The 13,978-nt window shown below is 41.6% G+C and overlaps 1 protein-coding gene across 1 annotated transcript in view; it reads left to right on the top strand.

Annotated features, from left to right (window-relative positions):
- COL19A1 (collagen type XIX alpha 1 chain) overlaps window positions 1-13,978 on the top strand; it is a 352,964-nt gene that overhangs the window by 234,867 nt on the left and 104,119 nt on the right. Inside the window, exon 15 of the mRNA XM_060167691.1 lies at window positions 10,923-10,976. Coding sequence (XP_060023674.1) covers window positions 10,923-10,976 — 54 coding nt within the window. The remainder of the gene's footprint in view (window positions 1-10,922; window positions 10,977-13,978) is intronic.

The following is a 13,978-nucleotide window of genomic DNA, read 5'->3' as shown; positions in this document are numbered from 1 at the left end:
TCTGTCTACAGGGACCAGTCCTTGTTTTCTAAATGTGATGACATACACTTCAGACACTGCTAATTAGGTCTTTCCCTTGAAAATTCATCCTGACATGTTTCAAGAACATATTTTTCTCTTGAGTACAAGCTCATTAAATTATAAATATCTTTATATAAGTCTTGCAGGATTACTTAAACAATGCAGCATTCTCTATTTGAAAACCATTGTTCACAGTGAAGGATGAAATAGATCTCATTTCCTTATATCATTTTTTCAGTCAAAAACAATGGACTGGGTAAATATCAGAGAATAATAGATATTATATTCAGTAACATAAGATGTTAAAGGAAGGTAAAAAATACTTCGTACTTATAAATGGAAATGGGTATTAGTCAGGGTTCTCCAGAAAAATGAAATGAAAGCATCAGGATGTGTATACAGAGAGACAGAGACAGAGAGAATTGGCTCACACAGTTGTAGAGTCTTGGTAAATCCAAAATCTATAGAGTAGTCTGGTAGGCTGGAGACCCAGTGAAGAGTTGCAGTTCAAGTCCAAAGGCCGTCTGCAGGCAGAGTTCCTTCTTGCCTTGGGGAGGTCAGTCTTTGTTCCATTCAGGCCTTGGACCAATTGGCGAGACCCGCACACCTTATCGAGGGCAGCCTGCTGTGCTCAGAATCCACCATCTAAATGCTAATCTCATCCAAAAACCACCTTTAAAGAAACATTCAGAAAAATGTTTGGCCAAATATCTGGGCACCACATAAACTTAACCGCCACAAAATGCTATACAGATACTCAACTCTTGATTATCTGCACAAATGGGAGGAAATGTTCCTGCGAGCGACCTAAATCAGATAAGCTACAGTCAGTTCTGTTGAGCCTCTGAATTACATGATCAGTCTGTAGCAGTTTTACCCTAGTGGCTGCTAATCTACACAGGCAAGTGTTTAGGTCAACCTCATGATGCGGCCCCTTTACGACAACTCCCAATGGTTTCCCAAGACAATCAAAGGAAGAAAACACAAAGCCCTCACCACAGTCTTCAAGGCTCAGCTAACGTGCCCTGCCTGCCACCCATCCACGGCTTGCGCTTCTCCAGCCACCCAGGGCTTTGTTCTCACTGTTCCGTCTGCCGGATGTCCTTCCTCAGCCCTTGCACAGCCCACGGACTCGCTTGGTTCAGGTGTCTGCTGAGACCTCCCCTGATTTTTCTATCTGAAACGGCACACCACCCTATCTAACTCTGTATCCCTTTACCCTGCTTTACTTTTTATGATTCTTGTTGCTATCCAGAATTTATATCTCTACTCGTGTCGTTATCAGATACGCAGTCAGTATAACAGGGGGGGATGATCAGGGACGACACAGCCAGGTTACCTGAATTCAAGTCCCAGCTCTGCTGCTTAACTGGACGTGTGACCTCAGGCAAGCTGCTCCGTCACTCAGTTGCCTCATCCGTAAAACAGAGACACCTCAAAGATATTACGAGGACTTTGAAGATATAATGAATACGTTGATATAAATTGCTTTGAACGGTGTCTGGCAGAGAGAAAGGACCAGGTGCTATCTATTTCTATCACTGTCTCCACTAGAATATAAGCTCTCTGAGGACAGAATGGACTCAGGGTATTTCCAGAGCACAGAGAAGGATCTGGCCCACAGTAAGGACTCATTAAATGTTTGTTGAACGAATTAATGAAGGAATTTGGGAACATGCCAGCTGAGAATGGGAAATATGTTCTACAAAAACACAGTGAAGAGGTGGTAGGTTGTTGGGCTGCAGGCCTAGAAGGCCTGCATTTGCCCAGCTTTAAGACCGAAGAAAGAGCCCGGAGTCAGCAACAGAGACATCAGTGGCTTCATGGATCGGGGCGCTTACACGTCTGAAGCAAGGTCCTGGAGGGATTTCCAGTTATAGGGGAGTTGACGTCAGGTGGGCTCATCGGTTACCAGGGAAACCAGCAGAGGGACACAGGCCCCTCACCACCCCTTTGACAAGGACAGTCACTCGCTGGGGCCTGGGGCAAGTACGTAGGAAGGTCAGTCCTGTGAGTAGGTGTTGGTTAGGCTTTAGGGATGTCTGTATAGGGATGGATGGATGTACGTCCTGTGTAGCAGGACGCTCAGCATAAGATGTAGCTGCGGTTTCTGCCTGAAGGATATTTCTCTAAAGGGGACTGAGAAGTCAAAGGAGAACATAAAAAGAATCCAGCAAATGACCCGCAGCTGGGGCTGGCAGGGCCAACTGAGGTACCAGCTTTCCCAAGACACTCTAACCTTACTCTGGGAAAAGGTCGGAGCTGAAGGAGAAAGAGGCTGTGGGAAAGCAGCTGGAAGAGGTCAGACTCAGAGTTCCTCTTACCCAGTCACACTGGCAAGTGACCTTGGGTGTCAGGTTTAAGGAAATGAAAAGAGTATTCAAGTCAAGAAAAAACATACCCAGTATTTACATAATGGCAGGTCCACAAGTATTCAGTTTTTGAAGGTCATCAATACAGAGTCCCAATACTTAAGTCCATCATGAAAGCACAAGGAGTGGTGGCGGGAAATGCCTTCCAAGCCCAGTTGATTGAAAGGTTGGCAATAAGTATCAGAGGACAAAAGGACCAAAGAGGACACACATCTGTATGGGGGCACAAGTGTCCATGGAAGCTGTTCCTGTCTGAGGGGACTCTTCAGGGTCTAGCACCCCATCTCATTGCCAAGGGGGTGCAGATGGCTTCCTCCACCCGCATTTCCCTCCCATCCCATCCCGGTGATCAACCCCCCGCCACTTCCCCTGTCAAACGAAAGGCTGAGAGAGTTACTGAAAGGTTTGGGAAGCAACTTAATTCTCACCTTCCCTCCCCAGAACTCCTGAGTTTACCTACAACCAAATGAACAACACTCTCCAAATAGCTGTTGTCAATAGCTGTCCCTCCTCTTCTACCCTGAAAGCAAGATCCAGGCCTTATTCATATATTTTCCCCTAGAACTGTACGTAAAGCACAGACAGTACATTTCTGCTGAATACATTTACTCATTTTTTGGATAGGGTTTGAAGTGGGCATTTAAATATCCAAGTGGGATTTAATCCATTAAATTTAAGTTGATGGATTGAGAATTATGCACCGAAAGTTCTTCTGTATCAAAATTGGGTGACCTTCATACTTGCATCTTACGGATCCTTGGGGATTCTCTCTGTTTACGGGAAGTTATTGAATAGCTGCAAAATGTATTCCTATGAATTTATTTGGTGTTGCTCAATTCAGTCTTTCTCTTTGAAACTGCAGTTCTAAAATTCCACCCCTTGAGGGTACATTTCATTTGTTAAAGTATGTGACTCAAAAATACTGAAAATGCACTTCTATAAATTTAGCTTCATTGAAATCAAGATAATGTCATTAATGATTTCTTTGTTCCAGTGCTGACTGGTAAGGCTGAATTCCTTCTTATACACTGGCTCAAGCTCTGACCCGTCTGAAATTTGTTGAGGAACCTCATCACATCGTTTTCATGTTAACATTTCTTTTAAATAAGACACTAGCAGTTTATGTGCATTATTTGTCCCTCTACGTGTTGATTTCATCCACTCTCTAAGTCTAAAAATGTAACAGTTTCCTGAATAAAAATGAAAGATGCTTGAGGCCTATGAGTGCTTGGAGATGGGGACCCCAGGGCATGGGCATAGTTCTCGGACAAGGAAGGCAGAGTCCAAGCCCGATTCTCCTCCTCCGGCCTGCAAGCATCCCCCTGCGAACTTCCAAATACGGAGGGAGCGTCCCCCCTCTCACTGCCGCACAATAAAATGTATCACAGAGGGTCAGGAAGCAGCTAAGCCATGCCCTACCGTGCCCCACCCCTGAGCCGGGATGAACCAAGTGCATTGGCTGAGGTTGGCAATGGCAGGATAGAAAACAGAGCCCGCGATTGGGACAGAGAGAGTTGGTGGTTTGGCAAGACCGTCGGGAGTCCAGTCTAAGTGGAAGGTTGGGGTTGTCCTGCTGGTGCAAGGCAAAGGCAAGCAGCCATCAGGGGGGCAGCTGAGAGAACTAGAAAGACCTGAATTCCCAAAAGGGCAAAGTCGTAAGGCGATGGGACATTTAAAAATCTGGCTTGGTGGTGAGAAAACAAGAGAAACTCAACAATTAGAGCGGCAAAGTCACTGAAATCGTGAATGACCAGGATATGCCCCCCCAAGGACACCTTCATCCTGAGGGTTACGGGTTTTAAGATCAGACACACTTGGGGTTAAATTTTAGCCCCACCAATTCAGAGCAGGGTGATTTGGAGCTAGATGTTTAATCTTTCGTGCTCTGTAAAATGGGAACAGTATCACTCACCCACAGTAGTTTGGAGCAGATTAAATGAAATAGCGTAAGTCCGTGCTTAGCACTCAGGGCTTGGCCCATGGCAAGCATCTGATCAATGGTAACCATTTTAATAATCATTTGTCATAGGCTTTTATGTTTCTTGGTACATGCACAGCTTGGAGCACACAAGGAAAAGGTGATTTGGGGTTCATCCAGTCAGAAGGGACTTAAGAGGTCAGACCTTAATTATACTTATCTTCGTGACCAAATTGGTGCCACCATGATAACTTCATAGGAATGCTAAACAGTGACTGTAGACCATGCTGACCACAGACCAGACCACCTGGCCCAGTCCAGCGCTTCGATGAAGTGTTACCGTTTATTCAGATTATCATTTATTCAGTTATAGCTGAGGGGGTTTAGTTAATATTGTCACATTTCTAACTTGTTTTGAAAAGCCACATTAGTTACTGGTAGAGTCCATCCAAAGGGGAAAAAAAGGAAGAGAACAGGGCTTCCCTGGTGGCGCAGTGGTTGAGAGTCCGCCTGCCAATTCAGGGGACGCGGGTTCGTGCCCCGGTCCGGGAAGATCCCACATGCCGCGGAGCGGCTGGGCCCGTGAGCCATGGCCGCTGAGCCTGCGCGTCCAGAGCCTGTGCTCCGCAACGGGAGAGGCCACAGCAGTGAGAGGCCTACGTACCGCCAAAAAAAAAAAAAAAAAAGCAAGGGAACAGAGAGATGGGGAAATTGTGACATGATTTAGAAATTTTAAGATCCCAACCTAAATGAGAAAAGCAATATTGGGAATAGCATCACAATATGGATTCATCTTCCCTTAGCCCTAAACCTATTTCAGATTCTTTGTTCATGTTGAATTACATCCTCTTCCCGTGTCCTTACAAGAGCCACTTGTCTGATCCCTGAAATAAGGAGACCATTATGACTAGCCTCATTGCTGTCTTCGATGTATTTTTAAAGATGTGAAGAAATAAAATTCACTTAAGATGTTATGCATTCCTCATGTAAGTATTCCGTTCCCATTTTTTCACATATCGTTGATTTCAAAATGTGCTAACCTTTTACATCAGTCATTAATCTTATTTCCGTTCACAATGTAAAAAAAGAAAACTAAACTTCCCAGATGGTCTGTAATGTTTTCCTGTGTAATTAACACCTACTTCACAGTTGTGGGTGCCAGTCAAGGCCCTGTCTCCTCTTCCTCGACATCTCCTTGGTACCTTGTTCAGGCTGAGTTGATGCCTAAGACTGTGCTGAATACACACATGGGAACAGGGGAATTCTGGAGAGGAGCCAGCTGCAGTAGAAGACCTGGCAATTTAGAGAGATTACTTACACACGTGTCTCCTCTGTGGGCTTGAGGGCTGCATACCACCCTTTATTTCGGTACGATTACTACTGTAACTTGTCCTCGTCGTCATCATCAACAGCAAAAACCATCTGTCAGATAAGTACCAGTCGCCCATTATTTGCATTCTTCCCTTCTTAATGCTCCTGGATGGTCAAGTGTTTATAAATCAAGTGGCTAATTTAAGATACATGTGCTCTCATGCTGCAAGTCATCCTGGAAGCATCAAGTTATTTTTACTGTTGAAAATTTGTAGATGTCATTTATTTAAATAGGCCTGGGTTGTTTTTTTTTTCCTTCCTGACAGTATTGACCCTCTGTGGTCATGTACACAGTAAATGCAGATGGATGAAGTCATCTGATAATTCAAATAAAATCACTCCATCGTGGAAATCTCCTGGTTTCATTTTTTTTTAATTTTTATTGAAGTATAACAAACATTCAGAAAAATGTATGTATCCTAAGGAGACCACTTGTTGATTTTTCATAAATCAAGAACACGCTTGTAACCTGCACACAGTTCAAGAAACAGGACGTCCGCATCTTAGTCTGATGATCTCAGTCGCTCCCCACTCCCACATGGGTGACCTATTGCAACTTCTAACAGCTTAGCTTAGTATTGCCTGCTTTTATTCCTTATATGAATTGATCAACGTTGTGTTTACACAATTTAACCATATTGTTGCATATAGTTGTATTCCATTCATTTCCACTGTTATATAGTATTCCACTGTATGAATAATCTACAATTTACTTTTTCTATTTCTACTCTTAATGGGCATCTTGATTGTTGTTTTAGATGAAAAAATCCCCTATGCAAGGTTGACAGTTGGTTACGTTTTTTAACTGATGCACAACACAGATTTTAGAAGGTTTTCTTGATATATTATCAACATTTTTAAATGGAAAAAAAAAGGATAATTGGATAAAGGATGGTAGAAGGGCAGGGAGAAAAGAAACTAACATTTATTATTCCCACTGTGTCAGATATTATAGTAGGAGTGTTGTTGTTGTTGTTTTTAATTGTGGAGAAAAACACATAGCATAAAATTTACCATCTTAACCATTTTTAGCTGTACAGTTCATTAGTGTTAAGTACAGCCGCATTGTTGTGAAAAGATCTTCAGAACTTTTTCATCTTGTAAAACTAAAACTCTGCTCCCATTAAATGACTTCCCCTATCCCCCGCCCCCCAGCCCCTGGCCACCACCATTCTACCTTCTGCTTCTATAAATTTGGCTACTCTAAGTACCTCATATAAGCGAAATCATACGGTATTTGTCTTCTACTGACTTATTTCACTGTGCCTATTTCAATTGGCATGATGTCATCAAGGTTTATCCATGTTGTAGCATGTATCAGAATGTCCTTCCTTTTCCAAATTGAATAATATTCCATCGTATGTACCACATTTTGTTTATCCACTCATCTGTTAATGGACGTTTGGATTGGTTCTGCCTCTTGGCTATTCTGAATAGTGCTGCGTATGAACATAGTGTGCAGATATCTCTTCACGACCCTGTTTTCAATTCCTTTGGATATAGACCCAGAAGTGGGATTTCTGGATCACATGGTCGTTCTACTTTTCATTATTTTAAAAATCTGCGCAGTGTTTTCCATAGCAGTTGCTCCATTTTACAATCTTGGCAGCAGTGCGCGAGCATTCCAGTTTCTCCAGATCCTCACGAACGCTTATTTTGTTTTTTGAAACTAGCCATCCTAATGGGTGTGTGCGTGGCAGGAATTTTACACATGATCTCTTTTTTAATTCTTCACAAACAGGCTTCAATGTGTAAGTACCAATTTTATAGCAAGGACATCTTGACCCAAGAACCTTCCATAAAAGAAAAGGCTGGGATTCCAATCCAGGCGGTCCTGAAGTTGACAATGGGGTTTTTATTCTTAAAGTTCCACGCAGTCACAAAACCAACCCAGCTCTTTTGTTCTGAGCTACAAGGTTTACAAGATTAAGGGCTATACAAGATTGCCTGACTTTAAATATGAAATAAGAGGTTGAGGTTTAGAACAGGAGTTCTCACAGTGTGGTCTCAAGGCCAGTAGCATCAGTACTGCTGGGAACTTGTTATAAATGTGAGTTCTCGGGTCCCACCCCGGACATGCTGAGTCAGAAACTCTGGAAGTGGGGAGAGCAATCTGTTTCTGCTAGGTCTCCCGAGGATGCTGATGTGTGATCGGGTTAGAGCACCACTGGGCTTAAATCATTAGACAAATACCTAAGCTGCAGTCTGATAACCTTTACACTGTTGCCAAACAGGAAACGTACGTGTTGAGCACTCTGAGGTTTCCAGGGCAACCTGATATGGTAAATCTGCCTTTTATGCTTCATACTCCCAATTTTCAGAAGAGTATTGGCTTAGCCCAGTTGTAATGCTGCTGAAACCATCCATTTGGAGATTGAGCCAGACTCCAACTGATCAATTGCTTCTGAACAAATGGCCACCTGGGACCAGGCACCCTAGCCAGGAAGGCCGCACCCAGCTCAGCATTTTTCTGTTATGTGCTGGGATTTTCATCCCAACCCACATCCGAGTGCCCACTTCTTGTCTCACTTTACAGTGGGTCTAGAATGAAGGGCCTGAAATAAGAGGAGACAGAAGTGGAAAGAAACACGCAAAAACAGCCCCTCTATCGACGTCAAGAGGGTATTCCCTGGCCCTCCCAGGCACAGCCCCAGCCCCAGAGCATGGAATCTAAAAAAGCCTAATTCATCGACACAGAGACAATGTTGGCTGCCAAAGGCTGAGGAAGGGGAAATGAGGAGATGCCGGTCAAAGTGCACAGACTTCCAGTTAGAAGATGAATAAGTTTGGGGATCTAATGTACAGCATGGTGACTATAGTTAACAATATTGTGTTTATACTTGAAAGTTGCTGAGAGAGTAGAGTTTAAATGTTCTCAACACACACACACAAATGGTAATTATGTAGGCTGACGGGGGTATTCACTAACTTTATTCCTAACATATAAGTGTATGAAGGCATCACTTGTACACATGAAACTTACACAATGTTACATGCCAATTATATCTGAGTAAAGCTGAAAAAGAAAAAAGTATTCAAATCTGCTTCAGGATGTTACTAGAAATTCAAGCCTAGAAACCACATTTAAACTGAAAATACGTGCTGGCTGAAGTCAGCTGTGTACAGTATGTTCCAATAATTTGACGGTCCTCAAAAACATCTTACCTGCATGTCTACTGTTAGCAAGGAGGCACAGAGACAGTCAGCGTTCCCCTGTGCTCTTCCAGAGACACATCCGCACACTCTTCACAGTTGCAAGGCTTTGAACAATGATGTAAATCAGCAGCGACGTGCAAGAGTTTGGAAGCTTGCCCGTACCATACTGAACCATGAATGCGTCTACTCCTCATGTTAAGACATGACAATGTTATGCTACAATATCTGAGACTTGGTTTATCTTAAACATTAACTCTGTGATAAAAGTTGATCAATAACCTCATTTTCTCCACTTCCTGCCCAAATCAATATATATGTCTCCTTTAAGGAAAGGAGACTGCACACAAAGTTTATCCTATGGTTTTAACTTACCTCAACCTAAAAGAAAGAACCAATCACCTACTCCAATGTCACCGATTTTGTTTCTTTGTGCTCTTGTAAATGAATAAATTACGGTGCTTCCACTTTCCAAGTAAACAAACGTTGTATCGTTGATTAATCCTCAGGGGCTGATTGACTTGCATTTACTAAAAGACCCAATATATTGATTTTCAGAATGTGTAAACTGCAAAACAAGAAAATTATGTCCATGTGTGTAACTTTTATTTAGTATACAGAATATTAAATTATATATTCATTCCAATCTTACAACCCCCCAAAGGAAATCCAAGGTTCAGATCTCTAAAACAGAAGGTACATGAAAATAACTACTCATTTTATTTCTGGTTTTAATGAAATTTAAAAAAAAATCTGTTCTGTAGTTGTTAGCCAGGAGTTTTTATGAATACAGCTGCTATTTTTATATGGAGTCCTTGACAGTAGGTACTCAACTTGCCTTCAGCAATTAATGGAAGCATTTCCCACCCAATCACAGTGTCGCATTTGCTTACCTACCTTCCAGACCTTACTCTGCTGCTTCAGTGGGTATTGCATTTCCTACCCAACTCCAAGCTTAGCTGAAGGCCAGAAAGATCAAGCCTGACTCTTTCAGCGCAAGAAAATCTGTCAGTGAAATGGGCCTTTCCCTGTTTATGCTTACAGTTCTCCCCAAAAAGAGTTGAAAGATCAGCCTAATACTTTTACCTTTTAAGTAACAACAAGCCATAATATGTATTAACATACTACCAATATGGTAATAAAATAAAGTTATTAGTAACAATGAAACAGAATTAGAAAACCTGCTCAGAAATGCTTCTCATTCAAAATGTGTGCTATCCATACCTAAGCTTGCTTCCTTCTATGATAAAGGAAAGAAAATAATTAAGAAAATAAATGTATAATAAATCAATGTTTTTTAAATGATATAGATACACAGGTACTTAGAAATGTCACTCTGGCTCTTGCAATTGGAATTTAGCTAGTTGTGAACTTGGGGAGTTAACATTCACTTACAATAATGAAGATTAATAAGCAAGGAGTGAACATTTTATTTCACTTATAAAACAGCTTAATCATCCAAAGGGAAGAAAAGAGCTAGTTAATGTGCTTTTCACAACATATATAATTATAATATGGCTTACGGAAGTGCTTTTCAAACTTTAGTGAGTATGAGTATTACCTGAAGGGGTTTTTTAAATGCATATTCATGGATTCCTTCCCCAGAGATTTTAAACCAGTAAGTCCAGGATGGAGCCCAGAAAAGTGTATTTTTAATACCTGATAGCACCCTCAGGAAGCTCCTATAAAATTGGAATTCAGATCAGTCTTTGAGAAATACCAATTTAAGATGATAAATGCATTTATTATTGCACCTGAACCCACTGAATTATCAGATAAAATGCCCATCTTAGCCCATCTTTCAGATACTTTATATTACTTTGCTAGAGTACCAAAGTAGACAGCCTTTAAAGGGCTGCTCATAAGAGTCACAGTTTATTCGTTCCAGGCACTGTTTTTCTCATCTTGGCTGTTAAAAATTGTCTCAGAGCTTTTAGACTTCAGGGGTCTTTAAAGGTCATGTGGACTTGGAATTGTTTTTTAACTTTTAGTTAATTTTTAGTCTTTAAAATTGCCATTTAATATTGTCTCATCTTAAAATAAAATGGAATCACAGTAGCTGTTGTCTGTTTCTCTTTGGTTTCTAGGGAAGACGAGGAAAACCAGGTCCTCCAGGAAAACCAGGGCCTCCAGGACCACCTGTGAGTAAACAGTAGGGTATTTCATGAGTCCCTCTGTACTGCTGTGTGTTCATCTAAAGGTTATCTTAATCCCCTGTAGATAGTAATTTCCATCTTTCCACTGTTTAACATGGTTGTACTCCCTACACCTCCCACCACCACCAACCAAGAGATCAGGGAGGCTGGTGGCCAGCTGTACCCCCTGCCCACTTCATTCCTGGACAGGAGCAAGTGTACTGCCTGCATGGGCGCCCCAAGCCAAGTCCCAGATCAGCAAACCCTGTGCTGAACCCACCTGAGCCCCATCTCCTCAATTTCTTAACATCCAGGCTGGTGGTCAGTCAGACATCTGGGGAAGCATGCCTACTTTTCTTGACACAGCTATTTTGCCAGTAGAATTTCATAGACTATTGTTGCTAAAGAGAGCCATAAAGATCGTGTAGCCAATTAGCTGATCTCATCCTTTACCCCAAGCTTCTAGAGGAAGTGTGCAATTTCTTGTGGCTCTGCTAACTCTTCAACCCACTAGAGTCTGGATTATGTCCAAGCTACTCCGCTGGCCCTGCATTCTCCGTGATCACCAATATCTCTGAGTCATGAGATTCCCTGAGTGCCTTTCAGGCTTCACCTTATTTCACTGCTGTATAGGAACTGACGCTGTTGACTGTTCTACCCTTGAAACTCTCTATTCTCTTGGTTCATTGACGCTGATCATTTTCTCCTACCTTTGAGGACATCCTTTTTGTCTCCTCCGTAGAGCTGTTCCCCCTTCCCTTATTTATACGTTGTATGGTTTAAAGAATCCCAGTCTTCTGTTTCCACCCAGACATTCCTCCTGAGTTCCAGGCTCCTGCACCCCACGGCCTGCTCAGTATCTCCACTTGGAGGTCTCCTATGTACTACAAACATAGCCTGTCCAAAACTAAACTCTAAAAATGACCCTAGATTTTTTTTCTCTCTCTCTCATCCTCCACATCCAAATAGTTCCTAAATCATGTCAATTCTACTTCCCATTAGCTCTCATTCCTCATACCACTTCCTTATTTAGGCCCTTGTCAATTTGTATCTATATTTTTATAGCCTTCTCCCAGCTGTCTCATTGCCTCTACCTTCTACAAGTGGGGTAATATTTCTAAATCATAACTCTGATCACGTAGCTCTTTGGTTGAAAACTCTTTAATAACTTCCCTTTCCTTCCAGATGGATTCCATATCTTCTACAGCCATTCTAGTCCCTTCAAAGTTTGTCCTTTTCCTATCTTTGTCTATCCTCCTCTGTGCCCTTTCTTCTTTTGCAACCTGTAGTGTCATCTTCCTTTATGATCTCAAAATGCCGCACATTGCAAATGTTCTCCCCAAGGCCCAGGTGAGCTTCCCCACCTGCAGGACTCAGCTCAGACCCCAGGTCTCCCACGAAGCCCTTGCCGGTGCTCTCAGCACAGCACGAGAGGTGTCATCCTCCGCAATCCTATGAGCTTATGCCTCCTGCAGACAGAGCACGTTGTTTTGTGACTCCTATTTTCCTTGTCTTTCTGACCACTGCCCTGTGAATACTTTTGAACCTCTATTTTATCATCATTGTCTAGCACAGTTTCTGGCATGTAGCATGTAATTGTTAATTATTTAATGAATGAGTCAACAAATGAATATACTTCATAGATGAGAAAATGAAGACAGGAAAATAAGTGACTTTTTAAAGGCTAGAACCACCTGCGCCACCACTAGAGGGCTCTAGACTGAGCTCCTTAGGAGTCACTTAGGGTGTGGCCACATGCCAAAGGTGAAAAAGATTGCTGCTCTGTCAATGATTTCATTTCATCCATTTAGCCGTTCAAGTAAATTGTTCTCTTAGCAATGTGCTGGTGTCAGTTGATACTGGTTATGAAACAACTGGGGGGAAAATGGCATCAGCTGGACATCCTGGAATCCAATCTTTAAAGGAATCAGCTCTGTTGATTTTTATCCCAAATTTTCTGGCAAAAGAGAGAACTCATTGTAGGATTTTCGGTAATTGTCTCGTGCTATAAACAAGAAAAGCTGGTACAAGCTAACAGGCAAGATTAGACTTTCCCATAGTTTTCTGAATGCATGATGCTGCTTTCAAGACAAGGTAATTGTTGTCTCAGAGGAGGAATTTGAATGATGAAGGCCTTTATGACAGGCTTGCCAAATGTCTAGGAGAGAAGAGGATTACACCACATCCTGGAATGAGTCCTCAGCTGTAGATCAAATGAGTTTACTGAAGAATTTAGAAGATTAAGAAATATGCGACCATATGAAAGAGTTTATAATATTCAATTCCACAGGTTTTGATTGCCAGAGTGTTTGGGAGAGAGAGGTACTTATTTTATTTCAAGTATTAGATTTAGAATTTAAACTCAGCTATGGGTCTGACACACAGTGTTCATTAAATCCTGAGTACACGGTATTTAAAAGAAAAGTGGTTTATTATCTTTTGTAATATAATAAAATACCAATTTGTTAGACTACCAAAAAAGGGGGGAAATTCTATGCAAAAAAGAAAAGGTTTTTATTCATAGGTCAGCTCTTGTTTAAAAAGAATTATTAGACTATATCATCCGCTCATTTTTGTATAAGAATTGTGGTTTATGGAAACTCTTTGTCTTTTTGATTGTGGGATAACTCCTCTAGTGGATTAGATATCTTTTGTCTGATACAAGTATTATCAAAACTCTATCTTGGGGTATATTTTTCATCAGCTTTTGTATTTTTTTAAGTTATTCACATAATAGATGACATGCATACCACCATACTGCAAAAAGTCCTATGAAGCACCTTGTCATTCTTACAGGAATTAGTTAAGGGAAGCATTGAAAAGAAAGGTGAAATACCTGGCTCCCCACATTCTTCTATGCCACCTTCATGTTTAATCTCCCTAAACATAATGTACTTTAGCAAGAGGACTGCTATTTCCCAAATGGTTAGAAATGAACAGAGTTCTTCAAAATCAGTCCTTTCAAGATCATATTAACCAACACTTTAAGAAAATGAGCTTATACAGAA

The sequence above is a fragment of the Lagenorhynchus albirostris genome, chromosome 12 (genome assembly GCF_949774975.1).
Source record: "Lagenorhynchus albirostris chromosome 12, mLagAlb1.1, whole genome shotgun sequence".
NCBI lineage: Eukaryota > Metazoa > Chordata > Mammalia > Artiodactyla > Delphinidae > Lagenorhynchus > Lagenorhynchus albirostris.
The sequence above is the reverse complement of the archived record's forward strand: the minus strand, read 5'-3'. Positions and strand labels throughout refer to the sequence as shown.